Below are 14,902 nucleotides of genomic sequence, written 5' to 3' on the forward strand. Positions count from 1 at the left end.
ACAAACTCATTTTCAAGATTTATTATCGTACTGTGGAGATTCTTTTCTTCATTTTTCGAAAACACAGCTATTAAACTTGGAACAAAATACAGGATATGGGTAAAAGAATCAAATTAAGAGCTACACGTTAAAGGCCACATTTAAATTACACTTAGACATGCAAAAAAACAAAACCTAATTTAACCATGAATAGGAAAAGGGGGAATGATATCAGACATTAATTAAGGTAATAAAAGTAGTGTTTTTTTTTTCAGACCACAGTTTCAAAAGGCCAGTAAAATGGCGACCGGCGCTTGGCTATTAAACTCTACACTCACAAAAGAATAGTTCACTGGCATGAGTGGGACTGAGAAACTCTGGCCATGCCAACCACGCTGCCATCTGAAGGTGAAAAACAGCCAAAGACCTGCATCTGCTGCCAAAATGGACTTCTAACCTTCATGAAATGCATTTGAAACATTCTCAGAATGTTCTAACATTTTGAACCTCACACTGGGCTTCTGATCGAATGCATCCAACTGACCTTGGATACACACGCACACATTAAAATGTGATGTCAACAGGTGACTCATGAAATTATGCCTCAGAGAAATCTCAGTATTTCTGCTTGAGCCGCACTGCAGAGTCTGCGGTGTTCTGCTAGCGAGGACAGCTTGAAAATGAGACACCTGATCCTCTCATTAGAGAACAGGAATGAGGCACTTTTCATTCTGACCTTTTCGATGTGGCTGCGTTCACTAAACAGCTCACACATCAGGAAGAATCTGATATACAAAATCCATCAAAAAATGGTACAAGAAAACAGTTTCACATTAGGAAGTAGCTGGTCACAACCTCGCTCACGCTGTTCAACTTTAGATAAGTAATTTAGTTTGGCAAGTAAATCAACTTCTCTAACAAAAGTTTGTTTTGCAGATAAAGAGAACTTTTTATAAAGTAGTTCTCTTTGGTTATCAAACCTAAAGTTGCCCAATCAGATTAAACATCTGGTTTGGTTAAACATTCACTGCTTTTCTGGCTTGTGTCATTATTGTTCAGTTGAAAGGTTTTAGAAAAATCTCCTCGTAAAACCAAAAGTTTTGCAATAGAAGAAAGGAAGAAAAAATGTAGGGACTTTATCCCAAGAAACAATGGAGACTTGTGAGAGTATTGAAGCACCTCCCCCACTCTGCCACCCCAACCCATGCTGAACTGCATTGGTCTCTGTTCCTCTTTTGGACAGACCACTTGGTATAGAATATGGAGAGAGAACGAGAGAGATTGGAGGCCTTTTAGCTGTGCTTTGAACCACAGAGCCAATACCAGTCATGCTACATCTCCCCCAGCTCACTGTAATTTTACCAAGGAGGAGGTTCCTGGATCAACATATTGGTGTTAAGCCAGAACAACATTCATGTAATGTAAAAATAACTTCCAAACAATGGACTACACCTAAATTCAAAGGGAAAAGATACATTGATAAAAGCTAATGTTATTAATAATTCTATTAAATCCATCTGGCTGGTGCTGATCCAAGATGTTTTGATCTTTCCAGTTGTTTGGGATTTTTCCTTTTAATTATTCATTCAGACCAATGTGTGAATCAAAATTTTTATAGTGTATTTTACTATAGTATTTATAAATATTTTTAACCGAATCTCTTACTTTTTATATATTTTATGTTTGTCATGTATTTATAGCTTTCGTAGTGTTGTCATTTATTTCAGTTTTAGTAACCATAGTGCTTAAAAGACAAATTATTTTATTTCAATGTTATTTTTAGTTCAATGACTGGAAATTACTTTAGCTAACACTGCTTGCAAGCAACTATTTAACCATGTACGATGATTTAGGAACGTCCTACTTGGTAAATCACAGTCACTGTGTGTAACATCCTGTTGAACCCAGTTCTGCTTTTCCTAAATCATAAACACTGTCATTCTCCTAATTTTCTATCCATCTGATATTTGCATCTACCCAACTTTCTACATCCATCTCAACTCAACCTCAACCAGGTCTCTCACCTCAGTTTGTGCAAATCAGCTGCACATCGTAAGAGCTGCTCAACTTACTGTCAGTCCCTATCAATCTAAAGAGACACTCCATACTTATCTTCACCATCTACTGCTTCGCTGTCAACAAACCTTCTAAAATCTCTATAGTCTAGCTGTTCTGCCATCACTTCTTTGATGTCTGAACTAGAACTGGGCCTCACTGTGGGCTCTGTGTGAGCATGTTTGGGTGTCCTGGGGGCTTCTGGGACATCTCCTGTAATTTAGAGATAGCCCAGAGGGGTATCGGGACAAAAGGCATCTGTATGCAACACACAAAAGGCAGGGGGAGAAGGGATGTTTGTGTTGGTGGGGGGTTAAGCCTCTCCTCTTTAATGTAAAGGGTTAACTTCTCGATTTTAGAGCCTTTGCCTCTCCCACGTATCCTGTCCACTGTACTCTCCACCCATTTCCCTAATTCCAGTGCTGGAGAGAGACGGGAAGAGGGTAGGGAGTTACAGAAACATCTGGAGTAGTTTACTGTGAATGCCTCTGTGACCAACAAAAGCTTTCTTTAAATGCCTTCCACTTCTTGGATGAAACTCACAAAAGCATGCAGATTTTACCCCCGAATCAAAATATGAAATGTAAAAAATGCTATTTTGGATAAAGAATTTTAGAACCATTTTGCATTGTCAGTTTCCAATGCAAACGGTCATCATTTTCTACCATTTGATTGTTTTCAAATCCCATTAAAATCTCAGTTGTGATCCAATTTCCATTTTTATTAAACAGGGATTTAATACAAGCATAAATAACACAAAAAAAAGTAAAAAAAAACATTGTATAAATACAATACTTAAATAATATATATTTTTTTGCAATATACAAACTGTTTATTTTTGCTTAATTTAAATTTAAAGACATTTCTTACTTACATATTTTGATTATGGGGTGAAATATGCACAGGTTTATGGGACAAGGTTTTATGAGATTCAACACACTAGATCTAAACTCAAGTGAGAAGATTTATTTTGTATTTTTTCTATGCTTAAATTAATTTGGCTGTGTGAAACCGGTGGCTATATCCATGAAAGAGAGACCCACAAAAGCTCTCCAAGAATCTCGGAGAAGATTAAATTCCTCTCTCATTTCTTGCCTTGTTCCCATGGGAATGCCAAAGGCCGCCTTTCTGGATGAGAAGTCTGGTGGAACCAAAATGTCGATCCAGAATCCATCAGTTCATCCAAACAACCAAAAGAAATAAGAGAAACCTGACAAATAAAATAAAGAGTGAAAGTTTCTTTGTGCAGGAGGACGGTATGACAGAAGGGAAGGAGCTTTGGGGGTTTCAGAGCCCTAACTTGTCAATCATTTCCCTAACAGCTGTTTTCTCTGCTGTTCCAACAAAGACTCGAGATGATCTGCTCTCTTGACAGCAGCCTGAAAGAAAGAATAAAAAAAAAAAAAAAAGTTAGTTTTAAATCAAAACATGTACAACAAGCCATACTTTGCCGCAACAAGCAAATACACTAAATCAGATTTGTTGCAACTTACCTCATGCTGCTTGCGCAGGTTATTAACAGTCTCTTCCTTCTTCAAAATAGCGGACTTCACTCTACAAAAGAATGAGACCAGGAACTCGCATCAAGCATATATTAAACACCTCACCTGCAGCTTTAAATCCAAAGATAATCATTTTACAACAACTGTTCTACACAAAGAACTAAGAGGGAAAATACTCTTCAATCCTGACCTTTGATGCACCTCTGCAAGCTCTTCTTCTTTCTCTCTTGTCACTCGCTCCACCTCTAAACGGAGTCGTGCCTTGGCCTCTGACACCTCCTTCTTCATTCTCCTGTTCTCTTCCTCCGTCTCTACAAGCCGTTCTGCAAACTCTTGTCTGATCACTTCTGCTAGACTGCGGCGCTCATCTGATAACTTATCACGGGCCTTTGAGCCATTCCATAAAAACAGACAGAGACAAAGCATGAGAATGGAAGCCGATTAAAAACCCCCGGAAAACAAAAACACAAAATGATTCTTTGGAGCATAAATCTCATGAAACAATTTTAGCATTACATCACTTGCTCACCAGTGAAAACTCTGCAGTGGATGGTTGCCATAAAAATGAGAATCCAAACAGAGGTTTAAAACATCCAATAATCCACATGACTCAAGACCATCAATTAATGTCTTGGAAAAAGAAAAGCTCTGTGTTTGTAAGAAAAAAAAAAAAATCCAAATTCAAACCATTACTTCGGGCCAAAATAAAAATTCATAATCCATAATAATGCTTCATCCAAGTGGATGAAGTCTCCTCCTGTTGTCTAACACTAATAATTGTCACATATTGTATGCTTATAAATGCTACTTAATCAATGCATATTTCTCTCCTGATTCATACAAGATTACTTTTCCACTGGACAAAGCATTATTATCGATTATGGAATCACATTATAGCTGGAAGCAACGGTTGGAAGTTAAAAACATCTTAAGAATGAATTTGATGATTACAAACACACAGCTTTTCACTTTATTAATTAATTGATACATTGGCGTTAACTTTTGATGTTGTTAGCAGCTTTTTAACTCTATTCTGATGGCACCCATTGACTGCAGAGGATCCACTGGTAAGCAATTCATGTAATGCTAGATTTCTCCAAATCTACTCAGATGAAGAAACAAACTACCCTACATTTTAAAAAGTAAAATTAAAGTGAATTAGAATTTTTTGGTGAACTTTTATTTCAATTTTTTAAATAGGCTTCATTGATTTATGAAATCTTTATAATTGTAGGATGAAATATAAATACGAATATCACACCTGTAGCTAAGTGAGGAATTCATCAAACCACAATAAGTAATCCATTTTCACACTCTCATTGACACTCAGGTGTAACGTTAAACAGAAAGGGTCAAAAGTTTATCTCACTTCCAGAAAAACAAGCTGCCTAGCTTTTTTCCTTTAATCTAATCTCTTCTTAACTTACTGAACTACAAGTCAATATTTTTTTATCAACTCAAAGTAACGGTTTGTTACAGTGTTATCTGTATTAAAATCAAATCTAATAATTTATACAGAGCAGTTGTAATTACTGACTGTTATTGTTTAGTACAGTATTGTTCAAAATAATAGCAGTACAATGTGACTAACCAGAATAATCAAGGTTTTTAGTATATTTTTTATTGCTACGTGGCAAACAAGTTACCAGTAGGTTCAGTAGATTGTCAGAAAACAAACAAGACCCAGCATTCATGATATGCACGCTCTTAAGGCTGTGCAATTGGGCAATTAGTTGAAAGGGGTGTGTTCAAAAAAATAGCAGTGTCTACCTTTGACTGTACAAACTCAAAACTATTTTGTACAAACATTTTTTTTTTTTCTGGGATTTAGCAATCCTGTGAATCACTAAACTAATATTTAGTTGTATGACCACAGTTTTTTAAAACTGCTTGACATCTGTGTGGCATGGAGTCAACCAACTTGTGGCACCTCTCAGCTGTTATTCCACTCCATGATTCTTTAACAACATTCCACAATTCATTCACATTTCTTGGTTTTGCTTCAGAAACAGCATTTTTGATATCACCCCACAAGTTCTCAATTGGATTAAGGTCTGGAGATTGGGCTGGCCACTCCATAACATTAATTTTGTTGGTTTGGAACCAAGACTTTGCCCGTTTACTAGTGTGTTTTGGGTCATTGTCTTGTTGAAACAACCATTTCAAGGGCATGTCCTCTTCAGCATAGGGCAACACGACCTCTTCAAGTATTTTAACATATGCAAACTGATCCATGATCCCTGGTATGCGATAAATAGGCCCAACACCATAGTAGGAGAAACATGCCCATATCATGATGCTTGCACCTCCATGCTTCACTGTCTTCACTGTGTACTGTGGCTTGAATTCAGAGTTTGGGGGTCGTCTCACAAACTGCCTGTGGCCGTTGGACCCAAAAAGAACAATTTTACTCTCATCAGTCCACAAAATGTTCCTCCATTTCTCTTTAGGCCAGTTGATGTGTTCTTTGGCAAATTGTAACCTCTTCTGCACATGCCTTTTTTTTAACAGAGGGACTTTGCGGGGGATTCTTGAAAATAGATTAGCTTCACACAGACGTCTTCTAACTGTCACAGTACTTACAGGTAACTCCAGACTGTCTTTGATCATCCTGGAGGTGATCATTGGCTGAGCCTTTGCCATTCTGGTTATTCTTCTATCCATTTTGATGGTTGTCTTCCGTTTTCTTCCACGTCTCTCTGGTTTTGCTCTCCATTTTAAGGCATTGGAGATCATTTTAGCTGAACAGCCTATCATTTTTTGCACCTCTTTATAGGTTTTCCCCTCTCTAATCAACTTTTTAATCAAAGTATGCTGTTCTTCTGAACAATGTCTTGAACGACCCATTTTCCTCAGCTTTCAAATGCATGTTCAACAAGTGTTGGCTTCATCCTTAAATAGGGGCCACCTGATTCACACCTGTTTCTTCACAAAATTGATGACCTCAGTGATTGAATGCCACACTGCTATTTTTTTGAACACACCCCTTTCAACTAATTCAACTAATTGCCCAATTGCACAGCCTTAAGAGCGTGCATATCATGAATGCTGGGTCTTGTTTGTTTTCTGAGAATCTACTGAACCTACTGGTAACTTGTTTGCCACGTAGCAATAAAAAAATATACGAAAAACCTTGATTATTCTGGTTAGTCACATTGTACTGATATTATTTCGAACAATACTGTATATAGTTAGCACCAATTATTAATAATTAAAATCTTTAGGGAGATTCCCTCTCTACCAAGGATTGTAGACATAGCCTGTCGTTTTATAAGTAACCTATAAGAGCTAATGAGTGTGGACAAACAAAGCAGTGCCACCATAACGACGGTCACCTGGGTAATGTCGCTAATCTCCTGCTCTCGTTGTCGTAAGAGCGACTGCAGCCGGAGGAGCTCTGTCTCCATCTCACTGTGTTTCTCTCTTATCTCCTGCTGTTTCTGCAATGCTGCCCGCTCCGAACGCTCCAGATCTCGGAGCTCAGCCTCGTATTTCTCCCTCAAACGCTTTATCCTATACAAACATACACATACCATACAAATTTACATTCAGTTTGAAAAAAAAAACACAATGCTGGGTGGGCTTAAATGTGAATGGCAGTACACCCAGAGTGCTAATTTTCTAGAAAGAGCTCAAATGTGGCCCACAAGTATTAGTTTTATTCAAAACCTGCTGAAACATTTACAGATGGCAAACAGGATGCAAATTAGAAATTTGAATGAAATGTAAAGAAAATAAAAGCTAAACAAGTCTTCAGTGTCACATGATCTTTCAGAAACCATTCATATACTGTATGATGAAGGTGTAAATTACAATAAATCATTTTACAGAATACAGTACATTTTTTATTATAATTTTACTCATGCACTTACTACAAGCAAATTGGTCAGAAGGGAAATGTGTAGAAGTGCATGTGAGAGGAACTGTAACATTCTGTGCCACCAGAGACATTAAAGGTCACACAAAGAGGAAAGGGAAGCACACCGGTTGTCAGATGCTCTCTCACACTCCTCTCTTGCCCCTCTAGTCTCCTCCTCTAGTCTCTGAATGGCCAGCTCGATCTCTTTGTCTCTCCCTCGACGCACTTCATCCTTCAGTTCCCTTTCTCTGCTCAGCAGCCATGCTTCCTGAGAGAGTAAACACAGTGTTCAGAGAGCACCACAGGGACTTTTTACCTTTACATACAGTTGCAGTTGTAAACCTCCCGTGACTTTGTTAATACAGAGATATTTCACAACATTTGTTTCACCCAGAGGTGTGTAAACACACTAAACCTGAGAAATTACAGCAAGCAAGTTACTCGGTTACTACATTTAACTCTTGCTGACAATAGATAAGATTATAATAAAGCTAAAATACTAGTTAAATAGAGTAAATAAAAAATAGAATAAAAACTTTAATGCTGTAAAATATTATTACAATTTAAAACAGCTGTTTTTGATGCTCAAGAAACATTTCTGATCATTATCAATGTTGAATACAGCGGAGAAGCCTAATAATATTGTGGCTACAGTGATAATTTTTTTTACTTTGATAGATATTAAGTTCAAAGAAACAGTATTTATTTGAAACAGATTTATTTTGTAACATAATACTTTTACATTACATTACTTTATGGATGTTTAAAGCCATACAGTATACATTTACAACATTTAATTTTAAAAACTTTTAGAGAAGTGTAAATCATAACTCTCATATCTGAGAGTCTCAGAAAGCAGAAGTGAGCACTATGATGATTGTGTAATTTAACCCCAGTTGACCATAACTGTAATACACTGAGAATTTTAGATTTACATTTGGCCCAAAGATGTGCTTACACACAAACAATTCCTCTCAAATATGTATTCTCTCACTGCAAACATTAACTATAAAAAATATGAATCCAAAAATATCCACAGAACCAGATAAAATATATAAACTCATTTCTGTTTGATAGACTTGTGAAGACACAAACACGTACCTCTTTTTTCATATAATTTTCTTCCCATGTCTGTTTCTCAATCTCAAGTCTTTCCTTCAGGGCCTTTATTTCAACCTAATGTGAAATACAGCCAAAAACAGAATTAAAAAGAACGAGATCATATTCTATATCACCACAAAAAAGATGTTTTCATGTGACCTCTGCAATCATTGCACCATCAAACACATGTACACATCTCTAAACAGACAGCCAAAGTGAAAAAGAAGGAAAAAAAAAAACACTGTCTGGGTTTAGATGATGCATGGAAGGAGGAAAAGATGACATTTCCTGAAACCTTTGAAACCGGTTAGTAAGTTGCAACACATTTACTTCTGGCTTCCAGTTCTTGTTGATAGTTCATTTATTAAGACTGAATGCATCACATTTTAATGTGTGTATGCCATTTAATTGGTTGTCAGTGCTTTGTATGACTCTTTACAGTGTATTTTTTAGGCATTGCTCACAAAAAGTATTAGTAACACAACAAAATCATGTTATCTGATGTGGTACATTTTCTGAAAATCATGCACACAGCCTGAAAGAGTTCACCACAAAATGTAAGTTCTGTCATTTATTACTTGCCTTCATGTCCTACCTATTATGACAAACCTACAAAACTGATTTTTTCCACACAATAAAAGTGACCACACACACCCACTTTCATAGAATTAGGGTAAGTAAAATGATGAGATTATCTTTAATACATATTTGTATGTACCAATATGAATAGATGTGCAAGTGTTTTACCTGATGTCGTCTCTCCTGCTCTTCTCTGCTCTTCTCCAGCTCTTCTCTCAGTGCTCTTGCTGCCAAAGAGCTGTTCTCTTCCAACTGCTTCCTTAGGTCCTCCAGCTCAGAATGCTGCCTATATAACACACACACAAACACACACACACAATTCCATTTAGTTAAAACTTAACTTTCATCTATTCCCTCTTCTTTGGACACTCAAAACAAAACAAACAATTAATTTGAATTGATTTATCTAATTATCTTTATCTCTCACATTTATCACTCAACTGTCATAAATCTGAATAACTTAAGTCATGTTTGCTAAGAAAGAAAAGCTAAATAATTTTTTTTAGGTTTTTACTGAAACATTGGATTTAAAAAAATATATCAATTATAATAACATTAAGACACATGGAAGCTTCTTTAATTATTTTAGAAATTATTTGCCAAGACTATTCCTAGCAAGAAACATTGTTCAGTAATTTGACCTTAAAAGGTTTCATATGATGCCTTTTTAAAAGATCATTATTTTGTGTATTTGGTGTAACAGAATATGTTGACAAGCAAAGTCAGAATTACCTCCTCTCCAAGGTTCACGAAACGGTTGTCTATAAAATGCATTGCCGTTCTTTCGTTAGTAATATTAAAGATTCCTAACTGCATCTACTTTCGGAAGGCCAAAAAAAGTGTTTTGCTTTCACCTAGAAACACACAGCATCTCCCAGACATGGCTGCTTCAACACTAACTGTTTTACTGAAACCACGCCTTCTTTCTTTGCGTGAACATTTGAACATTACGCAAATATTTCCACAAAGTGATGTAAACATGTGGGGGCGTGTTTAAACGGCAGTCTTAACTTTGATAAAGAATATCTCTTTGGATTTGAGACTTAAGTCTTTGCAACTTTACAGTTACATCTTCTTTATGCACCAAGAGCTTGTAACACTCCAAAGAGAAAGGAAAAATTGAAATCACATCCCCTTTGAATAACCTTTGAGCCTGACCTGGCTGCCAGCTGTGTGATTCGCTCTTTCTCCTCTGACACTTCTTTATACAGACGTCTCCTCTGCTGCTGCAGTGCGTTCTCCTCTTCCTGCAGCTGTTTCTCAAACCTGAGACACAAACACTGTTATCTTCTCAGTTGTACACAAACTTTCACTGAATATGTTTTCTTAAAATTTAATGCATGGGAAATTAACACTTCATTCTTGTTTTATATACAAGGATTGTATATAAAGGATTAATTTAGTTGTGCCACTTAAATAAAAGCCAATGACAATGCAAAACCCTTATCCACATAATACCAACTATAAACACGGAGCAAGAGGTGTGTTTGTGTACATTTTGGTATTGATCTTGGTAACAATAAAGACTTGGATTTGGGGGATTTTTTTTTTACCTTATAATCTTTTCAACCATTATCTTGCCTTATTTTTGTGAATAGGACACAATGGTTACATGAAAACTTGTACTCAGCATACAATTTGGGAATGCGTTTGTCCCAATTATCTTATTTACTTAAAGTAAAACAGTGGAAAAAAACAATGCAGGCATGTGCAAATTAGTGTTTATACTATTTTTTCCCTGCACACACAAAACATAGACACACTTTCCCATCTGCCCCGCTTTCTTTCATACAAACAACCAAATAAACACACATACTCATGTTGATTTTATTATCCCCTATGAATAATCCACAATTCTACCACAAATCAATCAGAGACTTTTCAAATTAGACAAAGCTAGTGTGTAAGGTGTGTTCAGATTGACTAGACCACGTTTAAATTAAAAGTTAATTAAATTTATGCATTTAGCATTTTTTTACCTAACAATTATAGTTTATAATAAATGTTTATAGTGGTTTTGTTTTTTATGGATTAATTCATTTTTTTTTAGGAAACAAAATTTTTGTTCGTGAAATGAAATGGGAAATGGTGGTTCACGGTTATAAACCAGAAAGAAAGAAAAAAGTCCTACTTCAGCTTCATCTTTCAACAGGAAATACACCAACAGAAAATAGAAAGTTCATAGTACAGTAGGACTAGTCTAAAAAAAGATTCTATTAAAACAGCAGACACTTTAGTCCTCTTTGGGATCACGAAGTAAATATGTGTGTGTGTCTGTGTGTGTATTTTCAAAAGCAGTATTTAGCTTTAAGACCATGTCTAGTCAGCTTCCTCTGACACTTTTTTTCCATTCCAACAGTTTGAACGTGTTTGTGTTTTCTGTGAACACATCATCTTGGCTGTCCGTCTCTGTAACTGGTTTGATCTCGGATGAACAGATGTGTATTCTGTGAGCAGATGATTCTGTGCACCGGACACATGTGAGCATGTAAGGGTGTGCGTACCTCTGCTTGGCTAGTTCTCTCTCTCTCTGGCACTGTTCATCTCTTTCTCTCTCCAACTGCTGTCGTAATTCCTCGGTCTGTCTGACGTAACGTTGGGCGGCCCTCTCGTCTGCCTGAAGCAGCTCTGCCTCATGAAGAACTCGGAGTTTCTTCAGCTCCTGCTTGTGTTTGGTGATGAGCTTCTGAATCTCTGGCTCCAGACCTGAGAGCATACGGGAAGAGACAGTTATGCAAACATTATTCAAAACTCACAGAATTGTTTGCAAAAGCATTGAAATAAATCATAGAAATTCCAATGGAATTCAAAGAAGGAAAATAATAAAACTACTACTGACACTATTCCATGATGCAATGTTTGAACTGAGGGGATCCAAAAAGTTCACAAGGAAAATCTAGGATTTCTGATGTCAGTCTTCCAAAATGAAAGTTTTTGGTTTACAAAATATTTGCATATTTACTGTTTATATTCATTATGTATTTATAAAATAGATAGTAGCGATCCTTGATTCTTCTGTGTGTTGCTCGGCAATAACTTTGTTGGAACCACAACAGTTTTTGAGGAATACTGAGAATACGGTTTTCATTTATATCATTACAATTTACTTGTTCTGTTTTATTCTGTGAAACCTTACTACTTATATAAAATAACCGTTTTATAAAAGAAATAAGCCCCATGAAGACATGGTTTACAGTGAATTTCTAAGAGCTAAGGGGCGTACATTATCCATTATTTACTGTAGGCTACCACAAGCCAGTTACGCAATTTAACAAAGGATTTTGGAGAATGTTATTACATTATAAGTCACTTCATTGTTTTCTTAATGCCTCAGATATAAAGCATAAATGTATGACACATTTTGGCAGCTGGGTTTATAGAACCGGGCAGGCTGGGCTGTAATGGATATTGTTGAAGGGTGTGGTGATCTGATTCCAATCAGAGAGATGTGGCACTGGCATGAACAGACGCTTGATGTTAGACTCTGCTGACCTTTTACAGTGATCTCCTTGATCTTTTTGGTCTTCTCATCAATCCATTTCTCCCGGCGGATCTTTTCTGTGGCACTCATTAACTCTTTCAGCTTCTTAATCTCCTATGTGGAGAAGGAAACAGAAACAGAAAGACAAATCCTCAGTCATGGCATGACACGATGTCTAAATGGTTACTGTAAAGGAATATTTACATAAAAGTGGAAATTTGTTGTCATTTACACAAAATCAATTTATTCCAAACTTAGATTTTGTGTTTTAATGTAACACAGAAGAAGAAAATGTGCAGAATGCACTGGCCACGTTCACAGTCTAATTACAGTGATATGGTTTCTAGTTTTCAAAGGTGCTGTGTGTAGGATTGAAACCGAGTGGTTGAACTAGGTATTGCGAAATATTGGAGAGTTTTATTTTATTTTATTTTATTTTTTTTACCCGGCCCCTCCTCCTCAGACTTGACACACTCAGTTGTCAGATTGATGACAACAACAGGAAGGTGCGCACTTGATGATGATGAATGAAATTAAATAAGCTGTGTTTTCCACCAACTGGCAACACGTGGTGCTGAAATACAACCGGGTAAACTGGTAGTGGGCGGGTTTCCACAAACCAAAACAGAGACCGACATTTTCCACATTTTCAAAGGAGAATAACTGACTATAGCATTGTTTTTCAGATAAACAAGTATGTTAACTTAATATGTTTGCAGATATTTAAGAAACATGTTATGGCATTTTTTATTTTTTAGTATAGTCAAAATCCTACATACAGCACCTTTAAAAAGATACAAAAACACCATAAATCTATCATAAATCTAAGTCCAAAGTCACAGGATAGCTTTGACTGAAAAAACAAAACCATTTGAATCTTAAATGATAAAACTTTTTGTTAGATTTCTGCATTAAAATGAATAGAATTTAAGTAAATTTGTTAAAAAAAAAAATTATATATATATATATATATATATATATATATATATATAGATATAGTAATACAGTATAGTTAAATGTAATATCGACCCATGGCTCTCTGTCAAATTTTTGGTCACACTTTATCCAATTCTTGCTATTAACAAACTATTGACTATGACTTTTGCCTCAGTAAACTCTTAATTTGCTGCTTATTAACAGTTAGTAAGGTAGTTTTTAATTGTAGGTATTGGATAGGATTAGGGATGCAGAACATGGTCATGCAGAATGTGCTTTATAAGTACTAATAAACATCCAATTTAACATCCTACAGCAGTTTGACTAACTTGGAAATACTCTTGCTATTACAGTAAATCATCAAAAGCCAGCAGGCTACTTCCTTGAGGATAAAAAAAACAAAAAAAAAACATGCAAGGTCAATGGCTCCAAGCAAAAACGGAAAGTCTGTGAGTCAGAGTTAGATAAGAGAAGAATAAAAGAATGGAAATGACAGAACATGGGAGTGATGAGGGGTTTAGATAGAAAAAGAGTTACCTCACACATGGGACCCAGAATTTGCCACACCTACAGGCAGACAGAAGGAAAGATATCGAGAGAAACACACAACAAATGCAGAAAGATAGAAACAGTTAGGCAGTGGCAATGCAAACACGGCACGTGAGCATTGCACTTGATGTTACTTTGCACATACTCAAGCTTATGTGCAAAGATACAGTAAATGACAGCAGCAGAGAAAACCACAAACCAGTGAAAACTATTTCTGGGTAACACTTTAGAATAAGGTTCCATTAGTTAATGTTAGTTAACTACTTTCGTTACATGAACTAAGCAAGAACAATCCTTCTACAGCATTTATAAGTCTTAGTTCATGTTAATTTCAACATTTACTAATGCATTATTTAAATCAAAAGTTGTGCTTGTTAACATTAGTTAATGCACTGTGAATTACCATGAACTAACAATGAATAACTGTATTTTTCCTTAACTAACATTAACGAAGATGAATAAATACAGTAATAAATGTATTATTCATTGTTTGTTCATGTTAATTAATACATTAACTAACATTACTAATGGAACCTTATTCTAAAGTGTTACCCTATTTCTGTACTGTAGAAACCAACACACAATCGCTACACAGGCTTTAATCACTTAAAGCAGATATTTAAAGCTTGATCGCCCCCTTGTGGCCAAAGTTGTTGCAACAATTTTTGCTCAGACCTCCTCAATCATATCACCACAACACAAGCATCTCAAACCATGAATAAACTGAACTCACCATCTCATGTTGCTCCTGCATCTGAGCAATCTTCTTGGTGTATTTCTGATCCACCTGCTTGAGTTCTCCCACTACTTCCTCACAACGGTCGCTCAGGGCCTTTTTGTCATCAATCAGCTGAGAGACAA

At 36.1% G+C, this 14,902-nt stretch overlaps 1 protein-coding gene across 1 annotated transcript; it reads right to left on the reverse strand.

Annotated features, from left to right (window-relative positions):
• Nucleotides 1-9: 9 nt before the first annotated feature.
• Nucleotides 10-14,888, reverse strand: LOC113073461 (centrosomal protein of 131 kDa-like). The gene is made up of 12 exons (XM_026246363.1): nt 14,775-14,888; nt 14,030-14,059; nt 12,568-12,670; nt 11,580-11,781; nt 10,234-10,341; nt 9,244-9,361; nt 8,497-8,571; nt 7,521-7,663; nt 6,872-7,049; nt 3,727-3,923; nt 3,528-3,588; nt 10-3,413 (listed from the first exon to the last, which is right to left on the reverse strand). Exons 1-12 carry the CDS (start codon nt 14,793-14,795, stop codon nt 3,342-3,344), a joined length of 1,308 nt encoding a protein of 435 aa, XP_026102148.1. The 5' UTR covers nt 14,796-14,888; the 3' UTR covers nt 10-3,341.
• Nucleotides 14,889-14,902: the final 14 nt, after the last annotated feature.

This window comes from Carassius auratus, unplaced genomic scaffold (genome assembly GCF_003368295.1).
Source record: "Carassius auratus strain Wakin unplaced genomic scaffold, ASM336829v1 scaf_tig00012172, whole genome shotgun sequence".
NCBI lineage: Eukaryota > Metazoa > Chordata > Actinopteri > Cypriniformes > Cyprinidae > Carassius > Carassius auratus.